This window comes from Amblyomma maculatum, chromosome 10, assembly GCF_055883805.1.
Source record: "Amblyomma maculatum isolate TAMU_Amacu chromosome 10, ASM5588380v1, whole genome shotgun sequence".
Taxonomy (NCBI): Eukaryota; Metazoa; Arthropoda; class Arachnida; order Ixodida; family Ixodidae; genus Amblyomma; species Amblyomma maculatum.
In genome coordinates this window covers 168,607-193,256 of record NC_139353.1, presented here as the reverse complement: position 1 = coordinate 193,256, position 24,650 = coordinate 168,607, and the positions used below count along the sequence as shown (strand labels likewise).

Sequence of the window (24,650 nt, the reverse complement as noted above, 5' to 3'; positions counted from 1 at the left end):
GTGGCGCCACCTCATGCTGCTACAACAACTCTGTAGCAGGAAAAGAGGGGGCGAACGTTTCTGGCAGAAGGTTTGAGTTGTTGTAAGCAGCATGAGGTAGCGCCACCAGTGCCATCGCTGGGGTAGCGGCTCGTCTGCCGTCGTCGCCGCCGCTTAAGATGAGAACATCTGACTTCTTTTGATCGAATCAGGCATGTACCCCAAACAGATTTGGTATTAAAATATACTAGCAACAAAATACCATTTCTGTGCAAAATTTGAACTGCAAGGATGCCGCGGTTTGGCTGGGAGAGGTACATCGCGCCTCTAATTGTGCAACACGCTAAACTTGCGAGCGGGCTAGTTCTATAGGACTCCGACGACCTCTGGCGCTGCATGGTTATACACAAACACAACACTTGTTTAATTCTCTTGTGTGTGTGTTGTGTTTGTGTATAACCATGCAGCGCCAGAGGTCGTCGGGGACGCGACCCTCCAGTCTTACTCGCATTTCATATAACCCAGAGCTGCTTACACTAAAGCTTTACGGATAATATATAGCTACGCTTCGGCGTCGTTTGGTCGGATGTTCTGCTCACTGCAATTCCCTGAGACATCGAAATTGTATACTATCTCGTGTCTCCTGAGGCCGCGTCGTCTGCCATCTCAGTGTCATAGCTGCCATGCCATGAACAGTGGATGGCGCAACCGACGAAAACTAAAACAGACTATATATGCACACCTTTAAAGCCTTCAATTTAATTTTTAAAGTACAATATTAACATTTGCAGTTGCCCTCTTTTTATTTTTTTAGTTAACAAAATGCTGCACTGCTGCAAGCTACGTTCACTGCGGGATGCATTACAAATGGCGGCGGAGATGTTTGCATTTGCTGTCATCTTGCGGGGCCATACACCATATTACTACTGATGACATCGAAAACGCTTCCCGCATTGAATGTATTGGTAAGATTCTCTTAGTATTACTGAAGGTTATAAAAAAAATATTCACAATGGCTTTATTGCATCAGTCATTCATCGCAAAATTTGCGCATAGCTGTAAACTTTCCTTGTGCCCCTCGAAACTAGGAGGTATGGTTTGTTCACGTCGTTTGTATACAAGCGGGGCAGTGTGTGTACTTGTGAGGTTTGTGTGCTTGCGAGTTTCTTATATCAGCCCCTTCGGTCAAGTCTTCTCAGGTGTGCAGTTCTGTACTTGCAGTAGTATGTATGTACAGTTTGGCTCGGTATGCATATGGCTGCAAATCAAAGCCGTTCAGTTTTTTCAGAAACTTGGTGCTTGAAAATTTCGTCATTATCCGGGGTTTGAAACCGGGATCACCACCTGTCCCCGGCAGTCGGTCTACCAACTGAAATGTGCAGCAGATTAGATGCTAGGCGAGAGCGAATTGACGAACAGCTCGAAATGGGAATAGCTGCTGCAGTATACCGCGAATGGCTGCACCCTTTTGCGACTTGACTTGAAAAATTACGCAGGAATCTGCCTTCAAAGTAGATGACTCAACATTTTACGGGAGCTCCGCTGAGTGTTTCGGGCTGTTTACAAACATGAACACTCCATGATGCCTGAAATTTATGTTTATAACTGGTTATAAGTGAGAGAAACCAAGTACAGTTTTAAAAAGCTGTTGATGCAATGTTGGATCGCAGTATGTAGTCCATGAAACGACGTGACATGATTTGGGTAATCAACAGGGAAGATGGGATTTTGTTATTTGCAACCTTGCCTTTTTCGTTGCTGTAATCTGCAACTTTCATCTTCTCTCTCTTTTTAGTAGTTTGTGACTTTCTAGACTATGGTTTCTTTCAATTGGCCGATTTGGGCTACTTGTTAAAACTGGCTGTTTTCAACTGGGCTATTTGTTAAAATGTGGATAAGATAGAGTAGGTGTGTTCAAGCCCACCTGTGTGCACACAGCACACATAGACTGCACTGCAGGTGAGTCCCCATACTTTTGTATGGTCATCAACACACCTTTCTAGAGCGCTGAAACGCCACCATGTCGCGTAAATAAAGGGAAATATGAGGTGTGACAAAATAAACGAGACAAGTGTGTAGCTTGAAAAAAGAGTTGAGTTGGCAACAACTGCTTTGCTGACATCATCCCACACACCTCCCCTATTCATGCACTAAAAATACTTAAATTAGCAAAGAAAAGTCACAGTTTTGGAGTGATGGATGGCTGTTGCAATAGGACAATGCACCCGCTCACATGACCATATCTGTCAAGCAGTTTCTGACCAGCAAAAACATTACTGTGATGGAGCATCCTACTTATTTGGCTCCATGCGACTTTTTTTATTTCCTAAAGTTAAATCTTGCTTAAAGGGAACCAATTTTGTCTTATTTGTAGAGGTTCAGGCAAAAACAGAGAATCTCCTGAAGGGCCTTCCAAAAACCTCGTTCCAGAACTGTTACCAGCAATGGCAGAAGTGCAGAAGTGTGTGAATGCTGAGGTGACTACTTTGAAGGTGATAATGTCACAGAGAACTGATTCTAAAAGTGCAGTAATTTATTGGACCAGTCTCGTTTTTTTTGTGTCACCTCGTATTTTTATCAGGTGCTCGGGTCAGGTGGGGTATGGGGTGAGACCTAAGGTGCATAGGCGTACTCTTTGCCTTGGCAACTGCGTTGTGCCAGTTCCAGAGTATCTGAGCCAAGATAACACTTTCTTAGCACCACTGCATACTGCTGCAGCACTCTAGCCTGGCGTGCTGATTACAGTACTATAATTAGTTAAATGTCAAGAATGCTGTGCCAAATACCCCTGTAAGAAGGCCCTCCTGCCAGTAGAATCAATTTTTTCAGTGTCACCATAGGCTGGGCAAGTTCTTCCTTTCATTTGTTCAAGGCACTGAACACTATCGTCAAAACAACACCCCTTGTCACCTGCTGGCATGAGAAGAGAAAAAACTCAGTTACTGGAAGGTTCCTCTCAGTTGATGTCATTGGTCGAAGGGCTTCCTTTGAAGAATTTTGCCGCTGCATTCTTGACCCGTAACCGACTGTTGTTCACATTGAAAGCCCCTTTTGTGTGCCCCTGCCGATTCCCATGGTGGGATCTTTTTATCACTGTAGCTCGGGGTGGAAAAATTAGGTGCGCTATTGCAGTATTTCCTGCACAAACCTGAGACAAAGAGATGGCGCTCTTCATACCACACTCTCTGTAGATCACAGTAAATCCACTTGCAGTAATGCTCACAGCATCCAGCATTTGCATGTAAAAAATCGAGATCATCTAGTTTCTGTCAATTCCATGTCTAAAAAAAAAATGCTCTCCACAATGCACATTGCAAATGCTGTTTATTCCATCACAGCAACTGGGTTCACTACTGTGATGTGTGTGCCAAATCTGGTCACATCAGATGGTTATGAGAATAGGAGGTGCCAATTTTACCAAACATATTGCGTGTGCATATAACAATAGCACACAGATTACAAAAACGTTTCCTGCATACTTGAACAAAGCTGCTTCCAAGAAGTAAATTTCCATTGCATGCAGAGGTGAATCTTTGCTGTAGCACTGTAATATTTGTGAATGTAAAAGTCCTCCCTTGCCATCCAAGCCAACTCGTTTGTTCTGCGCATTGCATACTTTCTCTAGTCAGGCTTCATATCCTCATTTTTTAATGTGCATAGCTAAATGTGCCGGTGCTTTTGTTTTTTTCTTAATAATAAAGGATTGGTTGTGAGGAAAAGGGAGGGATTGTTAAATGAATGAAAAAAGATTGGCCAATCTATTGAAGTCGAGGAGGGAGTGCTGATATGGTTCCTGTTTCCAAGCAGGATACGAAGACATCATTGCACAATGATGGATCTGACCAAAAGGAGATTTCAGTGCATTATGTGGAGGCTATATGGAAAAAATACTTCAGCGGAACACTTCATAAAGGGCATGTCATGCTTATTTTGGCAGCCACTTTTACTATCATTGCAACAGTACAGCTAGCAGTGCTGACAAAAGGTTTTTCACTCTTGCCAATTTCTGGGAATTGCAAGTTTTTTTTGCAAGGGATCACCTTATGCCACACTATTTGCACTGAACTTGCAGAATAGCCTCTCGGGCAGAATGTCAGGCCTTCTGAAGTTTCGTTGATCACTGTAATGCCCCACACTCTTTCATCCTTTGTGTCGCAGTTCTCAGAAAACTAAGTGCTGGAGCGTAACCATGTTTCTTTAAGGACAGCTACTTCTATGTCCTTTGTAAGAAGTGTAAACTCAAGCCGGAGTTTTCTTCATGACGGCCCTGCTGTTAATGTTTATAACTATCGCCATCTCTGTGTTTAATTTTTGCTGCTATTATTTCTAAGAGTCTTCATAGTGTTCTACCCATGCATGTGCAATTTTCTGGGTTTTACTTTTTGTGTATCTAGCTTGGTGTTAATGTCGTCATTTCTTCCATACGTGGAGCTGTGCTAATGCTTTTATTCCTTTTCAGCAAAACAAATCTTTGCTTCGTTTGCTTTCATGCATCAGTTTCCTTCTTGTAGTCTTGCAGTTTAATGAATACCTTTTTGCAAGCTTTCTTCCTTTGGCAGTTACCGGTTTAAAGCAATAGATGACCAGGCTGAAGACCGCCAAGGCAGGGAATGCAGGGAATGGCACAGAGGCATGTTGAAAAGGAAAAACACAAAATTGCATTTATTGACCTGCAGTCAAAAGGAATTTGGAGAACAGTGGGAAAATGCAGCGAATGACGCAGAGGCATGTGAAACAGTAAAACACAAACATGGCATTTATTGGCTAGCAAGTAAAAAGGAATTTAGGGGACATCAACACTGCCTGTAAAAATGTGACTCAACGTCACTAATCGTTCCTCTCTATGGCTCGGTTTGCAGTTTGCGCACAGGCACTTTGCTACTTGCTTAATTTCACTTAATTTTGTGCCTCTGCTATCTCACACATACTCATTAATTAGCATGCAGCCGTAAGCATCATGTGAAAGGTCACTCGGCACAGATATAAAGCCCGCTTCGACCAAAACATACAAACATCGTTGTAAGGCCTAGGGGTAGCACATCTGACTTGGCATCCAACAGTTCCAGGTTTGATTCCTGTCCTTCCCTCCGTAAAGCTACTACCAACCTGGCTATGTCATGTGGTCTCAAGACATCATACAACCCACAGGCTGATCAATGCTTGGCTATGCCATCTCCCATTTAACATGTACCAGATGCATGTCTATGATTTTTTGTCTACAGTACTGACAGATTTTCTGCAGAGCGGGACCATTAACACTGTCACATTGATACACAAGTACTTACAGGAGTAGAATGACCATAACACAAGATATTTGGTACTCATAGCAAAGAACCCAACAATTACACACTCATTTAAGTTTTTGGGAATAGGCAGGAAGTTGGGATGGAGCAGATTAAAATTTTTAAGGGTATGGGGAGCCTCAGTCTGCTAGCCAGCGTTTCGACAAGAAGGATTGTCATCATCTAGGCAATGCATTCATCACTGGCAAAAAAAAATTAAAAAAAAAGAATCGAAGAATGGGAAAGGCACAGTAACTGTCTCACGTTTCTGTGGACACCTGAACCATGCTCTGAGGGAAGGGATGGAGGAGGGAATGAAAGACTGAAGACAAAAGAACAATGAGGCATCCACTTAAATTTTGCCTAGAAGGGTACAATAATGACAGCATTAACAGGTCCCGTTTGTAGCTTCTCTTGCGAACTTACATTCCTACTTATGCACTTTACAACACCCTTAATCAGTAATTTCTTAATTTCCTCTTCTGCTATCTCATACATACTCTTTGTATAGTAATAAGCTACTATATTATGTGAAAGACTACCTAGCATAGATATAAAGCCTCGCTTAACAAAAACATACAGACATGTTTGCGTGGCCTTGAGTCGGGATGTCCCACTCTGAATGCAAAGTTCCTCAGAAGGAAATAGGCTTGGGTAGGTTGGTAAATCATCTTAACTCAGGAAGCATAGCGCAGGAAGACTGGAAAACGAGGACAACACAGGACTAGCGCTAGCCCTGTGTTGTCCTCGTTCTCCGTTCTTCCCGCGCTGTGCTTCCCGAGCAAAGTTCCTGGAGGGTTGGATTGCCTTCGTCCTGCTATATGAAATGACAAGCCTGAAGCTTCTGTCAAATCGGCCATATCACATGGTCGCATGATGTCGCAGAACCCTGCAATTGATCAGTGTCCGACCATGTCCGCTGCCAGCCATGCCCGTGATTTTTAGCTCAATTCAGATGCTGGAGTTTTCTAGAAAATGGGACTTTTAGCCTTATTGCATTGAAAGGTGCGGTAGCAGAGGGCTCCGAATTATTTTAAGGTACTGTGGTAAGTGACGACCTTGTGCTGTACAGCCTTTTACATGTCATGTGCATTACAGTATCATTGACAGCAGTTAAATGGGCCTCCACTTTCAGGAGGAAGACTGCCGAGGAAGTGGACAGGGCAGTAAGATGGCAAACTTGAACTTGAAAGAAGTGCTGTCCAGGCATGAGGCATGTGTGTCCAAGCATGAGGAACTGCGACAAATGACGCAAAGAGGAAATCAGGTTGAAGTTGAGCCCTACAGTACTCAACTTTAGGGCCTTTGCATGAATGCTTTGTATATATTTTTTAATATACTTACAAACTTTCAAGACAACAGCACAATGTCAATGTAAACATTGCTGGAGAGAGTGGGAGCTAGTTGCACCATCAAGTTCAACAGAAAGTCGAGCTAGTTATTACTATGTGATACTTTAGCATAAGCAGTGCAAATACAAAGGACAGGAACTCAAAGACAGAGCAGTGCCAGTCCTCCTCTAGTTCAGTCTTTTGTTATTAAAAGACAGTCTTGAGATACTTACCAGCATGAGCAATTTGTCTGCAACAGATGCTTTAAGAGTTGAAAAGGTTATGTGCATGCTTTTAGAAGTACTCATACCCATCAGCCGTTAACAACACCATAAAGATAACTCATAAAGGTCTTCTTGAGTATCTTCCCAATCTAGTGCACTGGGGTGAGCTTGAGGCTTTTCTCTCCTTGATGCAGAGTGATAATGTGCCAGTTGCTTATGTGCTTTTCCTGACCTTAGTTAACATCTCACTGTCCCTTTAATCTGCCTGCAGGAGGAGCATTCAGAGGACAGGTACAAAATCTTTCGCTGTTGCAAATTTGAGGTGGTCTAAGGAACTATAATACATACCTACATAGAGCTTAGTAGAACATTAAGAATATGCTCACTGCATCATGCCTGTGCTAATTGTGAGCCTACGTAAAGCCTACAAGGTATATAAGTTTTTTGTCCTAATATATACATATATATATTTTTTGTCTTGCAACATGCACCATATTTTATTCACTGTTTCAGCTACAACTGTCAGTGAATGTCAAAAATACATTCTTTAGTTAGAAGAGCAATTTCTTCAGCATAGCATTGTCAGCTGTGGTCTGCATTAGACTACTGCTAAGCTGTGTTAACTAGCTAACTGGCAGTGGCACAGGTAGAAATATTTTTTTGGGGATGTTGTGTGCCACCGAGAAAAAAAAAAAAAAAAAATGGGCTAAGCAAAAAAAGGAGAAAGAAGGAGGATAGCTGCGCTCTGGCTGGCTGGTTGACAAATATTAATTAGCTAGCCTTTTAACTATTACTGCTAAACTCTCTGTTGTGGCCCAGTGCAAATAATATACATACAAATTTTTTAATTTGTGAAAATGCCATTCCTGTGTTGCAGTGCGAGGAATTTCGGGCCACACTCGACAGAAGTGAAACTGAGTGGATGCAGACAGTTCTAGCCACACAAACAAATGTGTGTTGCACAATGGCACAGCTATCCCGTGGTCTCTTTTTTAAGGCACCCGGTAGGGAGCAGTGAGGGACTGAGCTTGTGACAGGTGTGCAACAAGTACTTGCAGGCTTGGCATGCACCCGAGTTTGGCTCGTAATTCCTGTTGGTGTTGTGATGAAGAGAATGGCATTTGCGAAAAACTAAAACTGATATGAATATTATTTGCAGTACACTATAAATCTCTCAAGAAATAAAGACCTGACCAGTAATGGGTAAAATGATAACTGTTTAATATTAGTTCCTGGCAGCTAACCTGTCTCAGCTGTATTTAACTGTTGCCCATCACAGCTGACAATGTTATGCTGAATGAAGTGATCTTCCAGTTTGAAAATCCTATTTTGAATTATTGCCAACAGTGCAACACCTCTTATACTGCTTATTGCTGTCAAGGCTGATAGCCAGCATACATCAGTACAAAGCGCACTGTTGCAGATACCAAAGGTGTGATAATTAGCGGGACATTGCCAAGTGTGAGATTACCGTGGTAGGATGGGAAGGTGGTGTACTTGACCTTGAAAACTTCCACTTCAGGTAAAAAGGCAGCAAGCTTTGCGGAAGGAGTGCCATGTTAACCTGGAAAGAAATAACAGAAACAAGCAGCAAAACCAAAAAAGCAACGAAGAGATAGCAGAGCAAGCATAAACTCGGCAGCAAATTTTCTTTTTTTATTTGGAAGTGGGGAGGGGGGGGGGGGGGGGGTAATTTGCTTAGCTGTGAACTTAAACAAAGGAGAAAGAGAGAAACATTTGGGCTAAAAAGAGTAATCCAGCAATTCATGAGTTCATAATTTGGAGTTTTTCCTTAGCGCTAGCTGAACATGACTGTGAGCAGAAGAATACCTTGCCATCTAAATTTCCTTTTAATTTTTGAATGCAGTCCCTGTGAAAAGATTTAAGGCATAGACCACATTTAATATTTCCAGTCGTTGGGCCATTCAGTGGCTGCCTGCAGACACAGTGTAAGTTATACACAAATATTCTTGGCCGCACATGAACAGTTAAAGAAATAGTTTCTTGGAAGTCATCTATGGTGCCTTTCTTTATACACTCTAGTAAATGGCTCCGTAGCATACCCTGATTAAGATTCATTACTGATGGATCTCTGTCAGATGCTATGTAATACATATTAGCAATTGCAAACAAGCCACAGTCCAAAGTGGTACCCTGATTTTGAGCGGGTTTGATGCTGATCGTTAATGTTGAAAATGGCATTTTTAATATGTGACATATCTGTTTAACGGCATCAGGGGGTATATCTTCATCAATGGAATCATACACATATACTGTATTTGGGGGTGCACATGCATTAGTGACAGTAAGCCAGTGATCTGGGTTGCGAGTATGCAAGATCTGAACAAATGGGCCCTTCACTTGAGAAAAACGTAGCCTTTGTCCCAATAGAACATCTTGAAACCCTCCCATATAAGAAAATTTTTGACGAATCAAGTACTGGGCAACATTAATGACACTGTCTGACAGTGAACTATGTCTAGCAATAGCCTCTAGATCTCTGTCACATAATGAATAGAGCTTATAAATTTGCAACGTCTCGGCTTTAACAGAAGCAAGGTCTATTGTATTTTGCTTTGTCGAGCTCACCTCAGTGCCATTCACTTTAATGGGACGCACTGTGCTGGCCTTAACTGCAGGTACTACAGGCTTATTAGTGCTTCCATAACTATTTCCTGTATTTATGGGACTTGGTTGGTGAACTAGTGGGCTTGTCCTGTTTTGCTGTACTGAAAACAATCGCTTAGTAGCTTTCACTTTTTTTGGACGACCTCTTCTGGCCTTAACTACAGGTATTACAAGCTTAATATTCCCAAAGCTACTTCCTGTATTTAAGGTGCTCGTTTGTTGAACTGCTGGGCTTGTTTGAATTGTTAAACCTTGTAAATTTTGCCCAGCCTGACTTTGCTGTGCATATGCTGCTGTGAGCTGTCTTCCAAATGCCTTAATAGCCAAAACATTTTCTCGCGCCTCTTTTTCACTTCCCATGGATGCAATATTTGCGACACTCTTGGCCATAATCTCAAGCTCCTTGTACACCCAGCAGAATATCTTTTGCGGTGTGTTTAGCTTAAGAGGTGAAGATACCTGAATGCTACTTGTTACTACTGGCTTTGTGGGCGTAGCTGTAGGGCTTTCACTTAAAAAATGCTCCTTTTGCCATCTGCTAGGAATGCATGCTGTATCGAGTACTCTTTCCTGTGCAAATGAGCGGACTGCCATTATATGCGAACAAGGCAAGCCGTACTGGTTGAAAAAAGTACATGTACAGCTGTCCAGATTTTGACTGACACAATAGTCTTTACTTCCTAAAGCCACATTAAATGAGTTGAGAAGTGAACTGACTTGATAATTAGCAGTCTTAAATTTTTCATATTGTTCGAGCAGTTTATCTTTAGCTTCTGATGTGCAGCAACGGGACAGTTCTAATTGAAATTCATCTATACAATTTACATTTACATTAATCTTCATTTCCTTCAGCTTTGCAAACTGTAGAGAGGCGGCGTCATTGTCAACATACTCTATCAATCCTCCTACAGCCTCCACTAAATGCATACCAGGACGAAGGAAACTTTTAAGCTTTTGATTGTGGCTTTCAATTCGGTTATTTGTATTATTTCCTAGGGTTACAAGGCTTTTCCTGTAAGCATGCACCCACATCTCTCTACACGAGTCCCACTGCTGCATATAATAGGAAAAGAATCCAGCAGGAGCTACATTACGCAATTGATCTAACATGTCAGAGTACTCTTGATGAGTTTGAGAATAGACTAATGCTTTTACAAGTGGAAGGAGTAATTTTCGTTGCCCTCTTGCTTTATCATTAATATTTCTATGGAGGCAATTCAGCACGTGCCATGTGCACAGTAAAATTGTGCTGTTCGGAAGAAGAGAACTGAGGATACGCATTTCGTTCATGTCTTTATCTATCATTACCACCTTACATCCTGATACAACAAATGGATTAAATTGTATAAATTTTTCAAACATGGCCCTTATAATTTCAGCGGTTTCATTTTGTACGAATGCGTAGCAGACGCACCGCCCACGCCCACGGCCATCTTCGATGAGAACAGAGTACAAAACATAACCTTCAATATTAACTTTATATGTCCCATCTACAAATATAACATCAGGATATTTTTCCAGCATCTCACGCATCTCACTTGTTTGGAACAAGATAAACTGCAACTCATGTTGATTGTCTTTTTCGTAATGAATGACCCAGTTTGGATTTCTTTCAATTAAAGTTTCTACCTGCTGAACTAGCATTTGCCCGTGAGTCTCCTTATTTCGAACTGGTACAGAGTAAATTTGTTTTAAATTGTTTACATCTTTCGTAGTTAAAGTTTTACCCGTCTTTTGTTGAACAAGTTTCTTGAACTCTTTCGAAGCAACGTTACATTTCACCAGATCACATAGTTGATTTTTTTCATTACTGTTCAGAAGTCTTTGGTTTGTGTATAAATTGTAATGACTAAGGTCGTGATTGTGCACAGTTTTCAGCTGAATTATTTTGTAGTGCAGAGATGGAGACTTGTGAAGAGCCAGTGAAACAAGCATTTCACAACCAATGCTGTTGTAAGACTGGTTTGGACGTTTTCCAGTACTGCGTATCCTAGCATTACCGCTATGAATACAGCGATAAGTAATTCTCAAAAATTCATAATCTTTAGATCCTGACTCTAAGGGGTTTTTGTTTGACCTAGCGACATGAACGACATGCTTCCCCTCCTTACACCACTCATCAAAACATTCCTTAAAAGAAACAAAACTATCAAATGTGCCATTCAGGCAAATTTTGCTCCCTCCCCCTCCAGATATTGTGTTAGAAGCCTTAGTTGCATGAACATGGGCAAGGGTTACATCTTCACAAAGCTCACTATGGCAGCCTGGTGCTAAAGGCAGGAGATGCTCAGATGGGGTATCAATTAGCCAAGTGTCACCAAGGCCACCAGTTGCTCTCTCCCTTTCCTGTTTAAGAGATTCTATTTTTTGGATAGCTTGACTGTCTGGCATATCACATAAGTTAGATTTTCTGCACAAAGCAGATGCTACCAGACAGCGTCTGCGTCGCTTGGCAGCACTGGGCTGTGCACTGCTCACTGTGCCACCCTCATGCGCAGACTTTTGCACCTTAGAGTGAGCCTGGTCATTGAAATTGCCAACTTCTCCATAAGGTACTGAAGCAGCCAAACGACGCCGTCGCCGCTTAGCAGCACCGGACTTTGCTTTGATTAGGCTAGTATTCACGACACATTTGCATGCACTCTGGCCTTCTTTAGATGGTGATCGTGCACGGCTTTTGCAGCCAGTAACCTCTACGACAACACCGCACAAAACAGCTGCAAAGTCTGCCAGCTCACAATTTTTTTGGTGGTGGCTGGCCACACAGCTGTCACAGGCAATGCTGCGCAGGTCACTAGCTTGCCCTTCACCGTCCACACAGCATGCTGCAGTAGAAGGAGGCGCACAGGCATTTCTGTAAAAGTGTGCCTGCACTGTCCTCACTACTGCAGAATAAGGTGTGGCACGCTGCAAGGGCTTGGCACCTGTTTTGGCAAGTACTCTGGTGTCTCTGCCTGTGGCAGAGCTTGAACCTTTTCCTTGCCGAAACAGTGCCGCAGCCTTCCGCTTCTTCTTTGATACAAGTACCCACTCACTGTTGCCATGGTTGCAGACAGCCTTTGGTACAGTTGCTTTAGGAGCACTGACTGTACCTTCCTCTATGGAAGAGCACACAGCAGGGCTGCTTTTGTGCGACACCTGTGAGGCTCCACCATTCACCTTGGCACAGGTGGTGCTTGCACCTTGGCTGAGAGTCATAGGCTTGGTAAAAGGCACACAGCCTTCAAGCCTCTTCTCAGCCTTTCCCCATCCGGGTACACCTGAGCCATGGGACACAGAGGAAGGCAGGCTGTCCCAGGTAGTCCAAACTTTACAACCTTTTTGCCGGACACGAACACCTCCAACAAGCACAAAGCCAGCTCCCCAAAGGGTAGCTGGAAGCTGGTCAGTGCCGCCGCCCCGTTGCAAAGGAGTATTGTTTGTTCCCTGGACAGGAGCAGGAGTTGCAGGTTGCTTGCTTACTACTCCTAAAGTACAAATAGATGAATATAGAGGAGGAAAGTCTGCCTCACAAATCATGGCCTCCCTGGCTGGCTTGGCCCAGCCAGTCCAACTTGTGGATACCCGACTCTCCTGGTACCTCTGTTGAATGGACCGCCTCTCAGCAACAGCAGCCAGGCTGCAGGCCTCCTGGTAGAGATACTCCGCCAGCACCTGGTTTCCTTGCCGGCTCGGGTGCACACCATCGCGGCTCAGGTAGCTGCTCCAGCATCCAACCAAGCCGCCCAGGAAGCGGAAACCCCGCTCGCGGCATAGCTCCTGTAATGCAGCGTTTACCTGCCTGTACCGCTCGTTCGTGCGGTGCAGCTGAGTTTCGCTTTCAGCAACCCTATACTCGTTCTGCCCTCGTGGGAGAACGGCGGAGAAAGCTACTTGCATCGAAGATTTGCTCTTGACAATGCCGCTAGCCAACCGACGGTACTTCTCAATGCACATGCTAACACTCTCAAGAGTGTTGTTCGTGCCAACATGAATAATGAGAACGTCGATGTCGAATAGCTGAGTAGCTACCGCCGAGAGCAAATTTTCTATCTTTATCCCTCTGTGTGCACTCACATCAACAGCCAGACCAGGACGCGATGGAAAATACTGATTAACATATTTCACCATTGAATCACCGGCCACCAAAACCCGATTCATGTTGATCTGTGCAGCGCAGATTAACAGAGGTAGAGAAGTTTAAAACCTGTTTAAAACACGCAATTCAACACACGACTGACGTCAATCGCAACAGTTAACAGAAAGCGAGGATTAACAAAAATGCGAACTGACTTGAATCGCAACACAGCGAAGATTAACAAACTAAAAAAAAAAAATAATAAAAAACGAAAAGCAACTGTACACGAAAATTAACGTGCAAATTAGGACAATCGGCACAAACGCCTAGCGTTATATCGAATTCTAGAAAAACTTATCGCAGGAGAAAATGCTTGTTGGGGCGTCTTGAACAGGCCAAGGACGATGCAGCCGATGGATAAGAATCCTAGGCAAAGTCTGAGCGTGGATTTGAGCAGAGACCTGATCCAGACACCCGCCTGCCTGAGTGCCTCCTTGCTGCTTTCTCTCTCGACTAGAACTTTCGCACTTCAGCCTCGCTGGGAGAGGGATTAGAACGGCCCATGCATGTTTCGAGACTTCAGCAGTTGCGCGCCGCGCGCCGATTGGTTGGCAAGGCTCCGCGATTGCTTCCGCACAGCGCGCTGGTTGGTTGGTAAACTTATGACACTTGGGTAGCCAGGTGAGGGTGGGGAAGGGGCGTGAGCAGGGCAGCGACACGCACTTGGCCTGCTCTACCTTCAAAGCCCAGCCTACAATGCGAAGCTGTAGCTGTGCATTGTAGCCCCCAAAATAGTCTTTTTCTTTTTTTTTTCTTTTTTTTTTCTTTTTGCAAGTGCGGTAATTGTTTGCCAGCTTTGACAATTTGTCCCCTTTATATATCAGTGAGAGCAGGCAAGGAAATGGCATGTGGCGGTCAAGGAATGGAGAGGGGGGGGGGGGGGGGGGGGGGGAATCGAACTGCGGAACGAGAGCAGGCCGTCCACTGATCAGAGCGGTCGCCCGCACCTGGGGCGCTGACAAAGTGTCGGCAGAAATTGCATCGCAGTGTCATAGGATCAGGCAGACGGCAACGCTAAATAAAAGTCTGTACATATCTTTCACATAAAATCGCGACATCCTGCAAAAAATGCCCCGAAACTCTGAAGGGATTCTCAATGGGTGCGTAAGTGACGGTTTGTTTCGATAGTAATTACAGGAAAAAATGGAACTTGGCACAATTGGACAAGCGTGAGTCCCCTGGTGGCTAGCTTTAGCCCCTGTTTTTGCCGTGTGTGCACACTGCCCGAAATTGGGCAATTGGCATCGTGCGTGAAAAACAGCACGCCTTTCGGTTGTATATTGCACAGCAGCGTTAAACTGCAAATTTACTCCTTGGCTATTTGATTATCTCGGCTACCGAAACCCGACACCGCATATCTTCCGCTCACGCTATAACCTCGAACATATACATGAGTGTAAATTCCATGCACGAGACATTTAACCAGAAACGAAGCTACATGCAGATGAGCACTTAATTGACCAGTCCTTTCCTAAACGCCTAAAGAACATCGCTGTTCGTACGGAAGCGGATCATACGCATAGCGTAAACCTACCAGTGCCCCCAAAATAAAACGGAGCACACGAACGAACAAAATTTTGTTTCGCGGCGTGCTCTGCAAGTGCACGGCCGGATGTTCTGTTTTGACACCCTTGATGTCCATGTCTTCAGCACGCGGGACGAATTAGGAGAGCACTTTTTGTGCGAGCCCGTGCTTCGTTTTTTTTAGGTGTATTAGGACGTCGGAGGTCGGTGCAGGATCGAAGACAGCGCAGATGCTAGGAGTAGCTCGGTTAGGTTACGAGCAAATCGAGGTGGCAATTTAATAATTTAATTGTAGAAACGAGAACTGTCCGATCGTGAATGGACATACATGCGTATTGCTGGAGTACGTCGCGTCGCCTGCCGCCTGCAACCTGTGCGCGTGACAAGCGGTGCTCGCCGCACACAACTTTGAGTGAATACAATGATCTGCGTCATTGTGGGAATACGACGTAAGAATTGCCGAGACCTTCTTAGCACCTCCTAGAGCGTCACGAAAGCTGAGCTTCATGCACGCGTAGCAAACGGAATGCGGACGTACCTGCACAGAGAATTGAATGGATACGTCGGATGTATATATCTTTAGACACTTGGTTTGTAATATAGGTGTAAAGTTGGGTTAGTTGAATCTGACTCACGATGAAGTTAGCGCAAAAAACGAGGGCCCAGGAAGCGCTCATGTTGAGTCTTCTTCCATAGTCCTAGTTTTCTGCGCTAACTTCATGTTCTTTGTCTTGTTACCCAGGCACGCTCAATATATGATTACGTTGAGATGTTAATATTTCAGGCAACCAGTTCACAATGATCTTTTAAAAGGCTGAAGAGAATACATTGGATGAAGAGAAGGCATTGTGGGACAGCTTTCATCTTGATATGCCTCAGCTGAGGACTAGACCTACGCTCATGCGGCCCGTCGCGCATGCATTTCATTTGAAGCGAAAGCTTCACTACGCTATAGGTAGACCCGCGCTTCACGTCATAGTTTAACTTTCAAGCAAACTTGACTACCTGCGCCTTTCCTTTCGTATAAGCCAATGCATGGATGGATGGATGGGAAAACATTTATTTCATCGGCTTTAAGTGGTTTAGTTTGCTTGCTGGCCGCGCCAGATGGCCGCCAGTTGCGTCCTGTCGGCGATCTCTTCGGCCCACTCAGTGACCCGAGCCTGGATGGCCGGGTCCGAGCAGCGCAGCACGGCCTCCCACTCCTCCAGAGATGGAGCTGGCAGAAAATCGGCGGGTGGCGGATAGGCCGCGCACCCCCATGTAATGTGGTCTAAAGTAGCGTCGACGCCACACTCTTTGCATTCAGGGTCAACCTGCTCTTTGAATATATGTGAATAAACTTTGGGCCAGGGAAAGGAGCGGGTTTGTAGCTGGCGCCAGATTATCTCCTGGGCCTTGCTTAATGAATTGTGCGGTGGAGGGAAGATGCGCCTTTCCAGGCTAAAATGGCGAGTTATATCATGGAACGAGAGCAGGCCCTCCCTCGCGCCCGCGGGAAACGAGGTGCTCACCGCCCGGCCGACGAAACCTCGGGCATAGCCAATGCATAATTTACAAGAGAGAGAGAGAAAACCTTTATTACACGTAGGAATTCGGGGCGCGCAAGAAAAAATACAGACGGTTTAATTGAGTTGATCATGGAATATCGTGCAGCAGCAGGGCGTTTTGACAGATTGTGTGTGTTGTGTCTAAATTATTATACGTTATTAAGGCAAAAACCTTTCTAGGCTCATGAAGCGAAATCCCGTGCGCGAGATTTGTCAACGTCTGGCCAGCAGGTCAAGCCTGTTGCGACCTCATAGGCTCGCTTGAGGATCCGGTCTTGTGTGCCCAGGTCCGAACTGCGCAGCGATTCCGCGAGATGTGTTCTTGTCTAGCGTTCCTGCCATCTGCAATCCCTCACTTAAATGCGCGCCAAGGAACGCCACGCGACAGAAGCGATCGTGCACCGTCTAAACACACTCGGCAGTTATATGTAGCACTGCAATGAACGCCGATAAGAGGCAAACGGTGGGAGGCAAAGGATAGGAGAGGAAGGGTAGGCTTTCGCCATTCTCCTCTTAGACATCTGAGAGACTAGTTTTTTTTTCTTTTTTTTTTTTTTAATCAGGCGGTCATGCTTCCAAACAAGACTATGTGCTGCAACACTAAAATTTCCGAGAGCACTGCAGAATCTGCAGTGGAGAAATGCGAAAGCTTTAGCGTTCTTGCGCACAGGTACATCGCGCGCCCCTTGTCGAACACAACCAGCGTTCCCGTGAACGCATCAGAGTTCACCGGAGTTATAATTTGCTCACAAGAAGGGAAAGGCGCAGTATCTGTCACGCTTATTTCTGTGGACACCAGAACCGCACCCTAAGGGAATGGCGGAGGTATTGAAAGTGGAAAATAGAGCCCCGCCGGGTTGGCGCAGTGGTAAGACGCCCGACTACTGTGCCGGAGTTCCCGGGTTCGAACCCGACCTCGGCGGCTGCGTTTCGATGGAGGCGAAACGAAGTGGCGTCCGTGTGCTGTGCGATGTCAGCGCACGTTAAAGATCCCCAGGTGGTCGAAATTACTCCGTAGCCCTCCACTACTGCTCCTCTTTCTCTCTCTCTCCGCTTTCACTCCCACCTTCCTCCCTTCCCTTACGGCGCGGTTCAGGTGTCCACAGAGCAAGTGAAACAGATACTGCGCCTTTCGCTTCCTGTGAACCAATCAAAAGAAGAGAAAGAGTAGCCGTAGTGGAAGGCTACGGAGTAATTTGGACCACCTGGGGATCTTTAACGTGCGCTGACATCGCACAGCACACGGACGCCTCTTCGTTTCGCCTCCATCGAAACGCAGCCGCCGTGGTCGGGTTCGAACCCGCGTACTTCGGCCCGGAGTACCCGGGTTCGATCCCGATTAGAGCACTGCACGGGCTCAGGCCTGAAATTTGCCGTTTTTCCGGGCCCGGGCCGGGCTCGGGCCTGAATTTGCGGGCTTGGGCCGGGTAAGGGCTTGAAGGGGTGGCCTGGGCGGGCTTTGGCTGGCTGTGCAGTGCTTCTTCGGGAATGAAGAAATCCCGCCTCTAAAGTCATGAAAGTGGTTTACGAATAAACCACTAATAGTACATTTTTTAATGTCGAATGAGAGAAAGCTAATTTATAGACCGAGTTTAATCAGCTGCACTTAGTGGTTTGCCGAAGTAACTTAGGTGCGCACGCCACTCGGCACTCAACACAAGCGAAAAACAAAAAAAAAAAAAGAAAAAGAAAATGTGGGCAAAACAACTCGGCTAGCTTGGGATTTTTCAGCCATCAGTAAGCACACTTCGTCGTATCACTGAAGAAGCGCCTTTAATTGCCTGTCGGCAGGCAGCCGTCTTCGTCCCCCCCCCCCCCCCCCCCCCCCCGCTTTTTTTTCAAAAAATCTCTACGCTACGAGAAACGTAATTGAATAAGAACGTATTTCATTAGGAATCTTCGGTTGTTCAAACACATATTTATGCAAAATAAACAGGCGTCTTTTTCCGCCTCCATAAAGATGCGGAGAGCGGCGATGAGTTATTCAATACAATATTGTTGCACAAGATCCTGTGGATTTTTTTTTTTCCTGCCCTTTATGAGACAGGTTCTTGTGGCGTAGTTGCCAGGGGCAGTCTCTTTGTGTGTGATTAAGCAAATAACTTCCCTCAAGAGCTAATTGATAATACAGAGCCATATTTAAAATCTTTGTAATCCATAGCTCTTGAGCGGTGTTAGAAATTTCTTGTCCAGGCATTTGCTTCTGCCAGTACTTTAAAATGACCTCTTCAGCTCAGAAGAATATTTTGTCACATTTTTCTCACATCTTAATTTTTACTATATGTACCATTTAAGCAGCATTATTTAATTTAACAGTACTATCAGTTCTATGCAGGGCTAAGACAGGAGCTTTGCTCAGATCAAAAGTACACTCATAGTAGTAAATTATAAAAAATGCATTACACATGAAATACAGTCATCACCAAAGAAAAAAAAAAAAGTGAACGACATACCTGCCATCGCTAATCCAGCAATTGAAACAACAGAGAGAATTACTCATGACTCTTAGCATATACGATATTATTGGTAAGTTTATTACAATCTCGCTTCTGACATAGTGGCTAGCACACGTGGAAGACGCATACAGAAGGTAGGTGAACAGTTCCTCGTGCGATAGCCACTACATCCAATCCTAGCAGCCAACAAGTTCTTGGTCGTGTAGTCTCGCGCACTTTCGATAAAAAAACGAATACTTCATGCACTCTTGAAAATCCTTTCCATTCGATGTGCTTGGAATTTTCGTTCCACGTTATTAGGGATGTGCACTCTGTTATATAACGTTGGCATGTCAATCAGGAATAGGTCATTTATGATGGAATAAACAAGCGTTAAGCGTTTTCTTTTTTCGCCTCGACTGCATTTTTAAGGTGTCCGCGCAGACTGAGTGCCGGGCCTAGGCCGGATCGAATCTTTATGGCGCGGGCCCGGTTCGAGCCTGCTTTACGTCAGCTCGGGCCCGGGCCGGGCCAACGCCTCCTATAACTTAGGAGGCGTTGGCCGGGCCCGGGCTTAAAGCCATGGGCCCGGGCTAGGCTCGGGCTTCAAACTATGGGCACGGGCCGCAAAATCAGGCCGTGCAGTGCTCTAACTTCGGCACAGTAATCGGGCGTCTTACCACTGCACCACCGCTGCGGGGCGAATTCAGTGGTGCAGTAGTAAGACGTCCGACTACTGTGCCGGAGGGAAAGGAAAGGCACAGTATATGTCACACTTGTTTGTGTGGACACCTGAAGTCCCTCGGGAAAAGTCGAATCGGCGTCAACATCGGGCCCCGCCGGGGTGGTACAATGATAAGATGCCCGGCTGGCTACTGTGTCGGAGTACCCGTCCCAACCGCGGCGGCTGCGTTTCGATGGAGGCGAAGCGAAGATGCGTCCGTGTGCTGTGCGATGTCAGCGCACTTTAAAGATCCCCAGGTGGTCGAAATTACTCCGTAGCCCTCCACTACGGCTCCTCTTTCCACTCTCACTCCCACCTCCTCCCTTTCCTTACGGCGCGGGTCAGGTGTCCACAGAAACAAGGGTGACAGATACTGCGCCTTTCCCTACCTGTGAACCAGTTATTATAATCATTCAACATCGGGCTTTTGCGAGAATGTGAGTAGATAGTGCTGAAGCACTGAAAAAGTGTAAAAAAAATACGGCGACACAATGGGCTCTAACGTCATTAGCATAATTACCAGCTGTGCATAGCTTGCCTGGTTCGTTCGGATCGTTCTCGACCAATGATCAGCTAACCGATGAAATCACTCGTGAAACGCGTTCTGAATTAAACAACAAAATGAAGTCTATATAGAGCCACCGCAAAAGAGCACGCCGACGACAAAAAAAAAAAAAAAAAAAAAAAAAAAAAAAAGTGATTAACCAGATGAACTGTCATAGCCAAAATAATTATTTACGAGGAAAAACCCGAAACTGCTCAGTATTATCTGCACGTCCAAAAGCTTATTCAGTATTGCAAGTACACAGGCAACTCGTGTCCACTGAGATACAATGAGCAACTCGTGCCGATTTCCCAATCGCTCACAATCATTATTGTTCAACACCTGACCAAGCATTCATTGATTTCATAGGAACTTACTAAGTCGGACTAACCACGAGTCATGAACTGAATGTGAATCCAGACTCGCATAGACTCAGATTTGAACATGAATAAACTCACAATTGAACGTGAGTCCGGACTCACGACTCAGATCACGATTTGAATGTGAGCCTAAATGAGACCGACGACCTATGAAAACAGTACGTGGTTTGGTCCTCTGCTGCCCTAATTAGTTTTTCGGCGCAAGAATTTTTGTTGCGAGGAGTACGCAGCATCTCTCCGGGTATTAAGTGGATCTCAATGGATAACCTTGAGCAAAAACTCGAGCTTTTTTTTTTTGCTGCCTATTTCATAATTTCATAACGATAGTATTTTAAGTGTTAATTTAACCTTATTATTACATGTTTTATATTTACAGTCTTACTTACTGCACTCTCTGAATTTGCCGCGTAGCGCGATATGCGCAGATATCTGGCTTGCGCACTGCCGGTTCGCGGTAGCGGTGACGGTGTTCTTATATGTTGAAGTCCATTCGATCGAAAAGCAGCCCCATTGCCGTCGCCGTAACCCTGAATTGAGACATGCCGGTAAAAATTATCCACGACATTTAATTTCAAAGCTGAAGCAACCGTTCTTGTGCATCATTCCGGTCAGTGAAGTTGAAGGCTAGATTGTATTCTGTTGTAAGTGTAGAAGAGAGGCAATGTGAAAAGAGGCATACCTTGATTTGTTTTCCCCTCAAAACCATCTCAAAACAACAGCATCCAAAAATATTTCATTACAAAAGAGTTCGCGGAATGAAAAGGCTATGTGAATGGCTATTTCGCGTGTACTCGTAATGCGAAACTTGAGTCTAAATATTGTCGTGTCTCATACTCGTACAATAGTAATCAGATTATTCTCTCAATATTGCAAACATTCAGCAAGTTCTAAGCGTTCAAAAGATTGTTTACTTGCTTTCAGATTTTTCCCAATTGGTTTACCGAGGCTCTCGTTGAAGTAGAGACATTTGAAATAAAACCAAAAGATGACTTTTAATAACAAACACAGGCGGTGAAAGATCGTCTTACTCATACCCGTAAGTGTGGTGCCCTTGCCTCTGGGCCTCAGCTTTTGTACCCCGACATTTTATCGCTCTGGCAGAATAATTAAGGCGTATTGATAATCAAAACGTACATGAATTACATAGAGCATCACCTTCCTTGCCCTGATATGTTCGGGAAAGGGGCCGAAGGCTTCACCGTTGGGCGATGAGGTAGGCGGACGACGCTCAACAGCTTTTAGATGTTGCATATTTGCAATGGTTGAGAAAGGGCTTACGAGCAAATAGTTAACAAGGAAACGAAGTCAAAAATTTTAAGCGTTCTCAAACCCGCCAGTTTGCGATTTATCAGTGGTACGGAGGAATTATGTAGCTGGCTAGGGATCCCAACCGCTTGACAACCCTGTCCTTTCTTGCCATAACTGCCCTCTGTACTTCCTCTCGCCCCTTCCGGCCTATCCCCTTTTCTTCCCCGCCGGCCCCATCTCGGATGTTTCAGATTTTAGATCGCAGTTGCCGCGACCGGCAACACTCTTTTTTTTCCTTTTTGATTATTCAATAAACCATTACCACCACCACCAATTGGCCACTAGCGTCTTCATTGGCTCCACCCCCGCCACATGTTACCATGCAGCCACATGAATGCACGCAAAGGAGGAATCTTCGCGCTTTGCAGTCGTGGGCTGTTTTTGTTTAGTAATGATGGAGTAAAAAAAAAAAAGGGGGGGGGGGGGGGGGGGGTCCAATTGGGCGTTGTAGTCCGTTTGGGTTGCCTAGCTCAAGCTAGGCATTCAAATGGGTTCTACCTTAATTAACTCTCTGGTTCCACCATAATAAGCTTACAGTTGTATGGCCGATTCGACCGCTTATTGGACCGATTTGGACTAGCTTCAGTTTTTTAGAACCCAGAAAACCACTTGAAACTGCCCATTGGTTCGATTTTGTTTAAGGGTATTAAGGGAGCATTCCCGATTGGAATGCCAAGTGTGGATGATATCCTTGACTGAGATTTGCACTTATACATCTGATATACTAGTTGGGTTCTTGTAAAGAAAGGTGCTAGGAGCTTAATTATAATTAATTTCGCCATGTTTACTTGTTTCCATATGTTTGTCTCGCTTGATTTCTGTAAAAGCTTCTAGTCCTGTTAATCTCAATTCCTTTCTAGAAATGTTGGTTCATGCTCTCTTGTGAATAAAGCTCCAACTGGAAATCCTTTAAGCTCCCTAGTCGCAGTACACGTTTACAACTGATTTCACCACTCTGAGCCCTAATGAGCTTAACCGGAGCCAAGTTACCCAACTAAGTGAGATACTGCACCGGCGGCTGCGTTCCGGTGGAGGCGAAACTGTCCACAAACGACTGCGCGTGAGCGGCCGCCGCGATTAGCCTTTAGTTTCCTGTAAACCAATCATTAAACACACACACACGCGTGCGCACGCGCGCGTCTGCTCTCGTACACACTGCGCTTCGCCAGAAGGCGGAGTGCGCCAGCGGCATTTAAAGCGTGGCATTGCGGCATTCTCTCCTTGGAGGACAGTGCAAAGATTTCGCAGTGGCGCGCCGCGTGTGAAGGCGAAGCTTGAGCGCCCTCCTAATTCAAACCGTTTACAACCTGGCTAAACCATGCAAGATCATGCTTTCATGGTCTTCTTCTTTCCTTCCGTCTACGCAGTTCAAACCATTTGGTCCTAGTTGGTGTATCATTTGAGGTCTTTTGGTTTTGATGGACGGCCATTTATTTCCAATTGTAAGCACCAATTGAGGTTGAATGGTGTAGCTTAATGGGTGGTGAAAACACAGCTGAATTTCGATCGATTGTTTTAGTTGGAAAATTTCCAATTTGGTCAAACCACTGAGTGTCCAGGCCGAAGGTTTGTGTACATCGCGGCTAACACTGCTGTGGGAAACAAAGGGTCTGACTCTCTTCTCAGAAAGGAGATATGTTCCCCAGCTTCGTCCAGGCGCAAGCGGCCGGCGTCTTCGCTTGCCAGCCATCACCGCCGCCGCTCGGGTGACTCACTGGAACCATTCCCGGGGCATGATTGTCTCATTCGACATCACAGAAGTAAGGGAATATCTGCATTTGCAGGCACCGTCATCGGAAGCCGCCACCACGCCGGCGCCTCTTGTCTTCCCCGGTGCGGTCGAGTCAATATGGACGTGTGGAATGCCTTGACGATTTCTCGGCAAGAAAACTACAGCGCATTTCTAGGGCATCTCGTTTACCGACTGACTTACGACAAGGTATATCTTAAAATGTGGCTAACGCAAGCCTACAATGAACACCGTGGTTCCCGCCAAGGGGCTGCCGGCGATCGGCGGTCATCGGAGGCGCCGCGGCGGCGGCAGCGAAGGCGAGGGTTCCATTCACTGCGGTCAGCCACCTCGCCGGAATGGAAGGTAGCGACCCATTCATGTCTTCCTGCCTGGCGCCAGCAGCGGTGACAAGGAATATCCTTCCCTTTTTGGCGGAAGGCAAAGGCGCGCCGCCGAGTTGTCTTAATGGTGTGCATAGGGGCAGAAGTTCCCCAGAGCTAAAGTCAAGGCAGGTGTGTGACCATGAATTCCGGGAAGTTCAGTCGGGGAAACGAGCTCCCCAGGCGACTGACTTCTTGTGCTGTTTCGGCTTGGTACTGCCCTTGCCCCAACTGCGGTCCCTGGAAATACTTTCTAGGTTGTCTGCCGCCTCCCCGCTCGGCACAGCACAGAGTCGGAGCAAGCGCGGTCGGCTCCCCATCGTCGCGTTCCTCCTTGAAATCCTGCGATTTGTCGTCGTCGCCGGTTTATTGTGTGTTTTCTTTTTCTTGCCGTGACGGGAAAGCTTTCAACCATACTTACTATAATTCTTTTAAACTGCGAATGCCCTTTCCAAAGCCAGCCTAACAGAAAAAAAAAAGAAAAAAAAGAAAAAAAAAAACTCTTGTTCGTT

At 45.4% G+C, this 24,650-nt stretch overlaps 2 protein-coding genes across 14 annotated transcripts in view; one reads left to right on the top strand and one right to left on the bottom strand.

The window, feature by feature from the left end:
* The first annotated feature begins 412 nt into the window (after window positions 1-412).
* Window positions 413-24,650, top strand: part of LOC146175345 (uncharacterized) — a 72,615-nt gene continuing 48,377 nt past the window's right edge. For 3 of the 13 annotated variants that reach the window (XR_014701377.1, XR_014701374.1, XR_014701370.1), the window contains exons 1-2: window positions 796-944; window positions 6,397-6,528. Coding sequence is in view for 5 of the 13 variants with exons in the window: in XM_084581685.1 (XP_084437811.1) it covers window positions 909-944; window positions 6,397-6,528; window positions 7,088-7,107 (188 nt within the window). In the remaining 8 variants the exon portion in view is untranslated. Of the gene's footprint in view, window positions 945-6,396; window positions 6,529-7,087; window positions 7,108-8,338; window positions 8,458-10,823; window positions 10,933-21,639; window positions 21,755-24,650 lie in introns of those variants that run through there. The other 10 variants (XM_084581685.1, XM_084581686.1, XR_014701373.1 and 7 more) reach the window with 10 other exon arrangements.
* On the bottom strand, window positions 4,712-13,584 carry LOC146175347 (uncharacterized). Its single transcript, XM_084581683.1, has 2 exons — window positions 8,288-13,584; window positions 4,712-6,498 (listed from the first exon to the last, which is right to left on the bottom strand). Exon 1 carries the CDS (start codon window positions 13,582-13,584, stop codon window positions 8,581-8,583), a length of 5,004 nt encoding a protein of 1,667 aa, XP_084437809.1. The 3' UTR covers window positions 4,712-6,498; window positions 8,288-8,580.

Coding starts and splice junctions, on each gene's coding strand:
- LOC146175347 (XM_084581683.1), bottom strand. CDS start 13,584: ATGAATCGGGTTTTGGTGGCCGGTGATTCAATGGTGAAATATGTTAAT.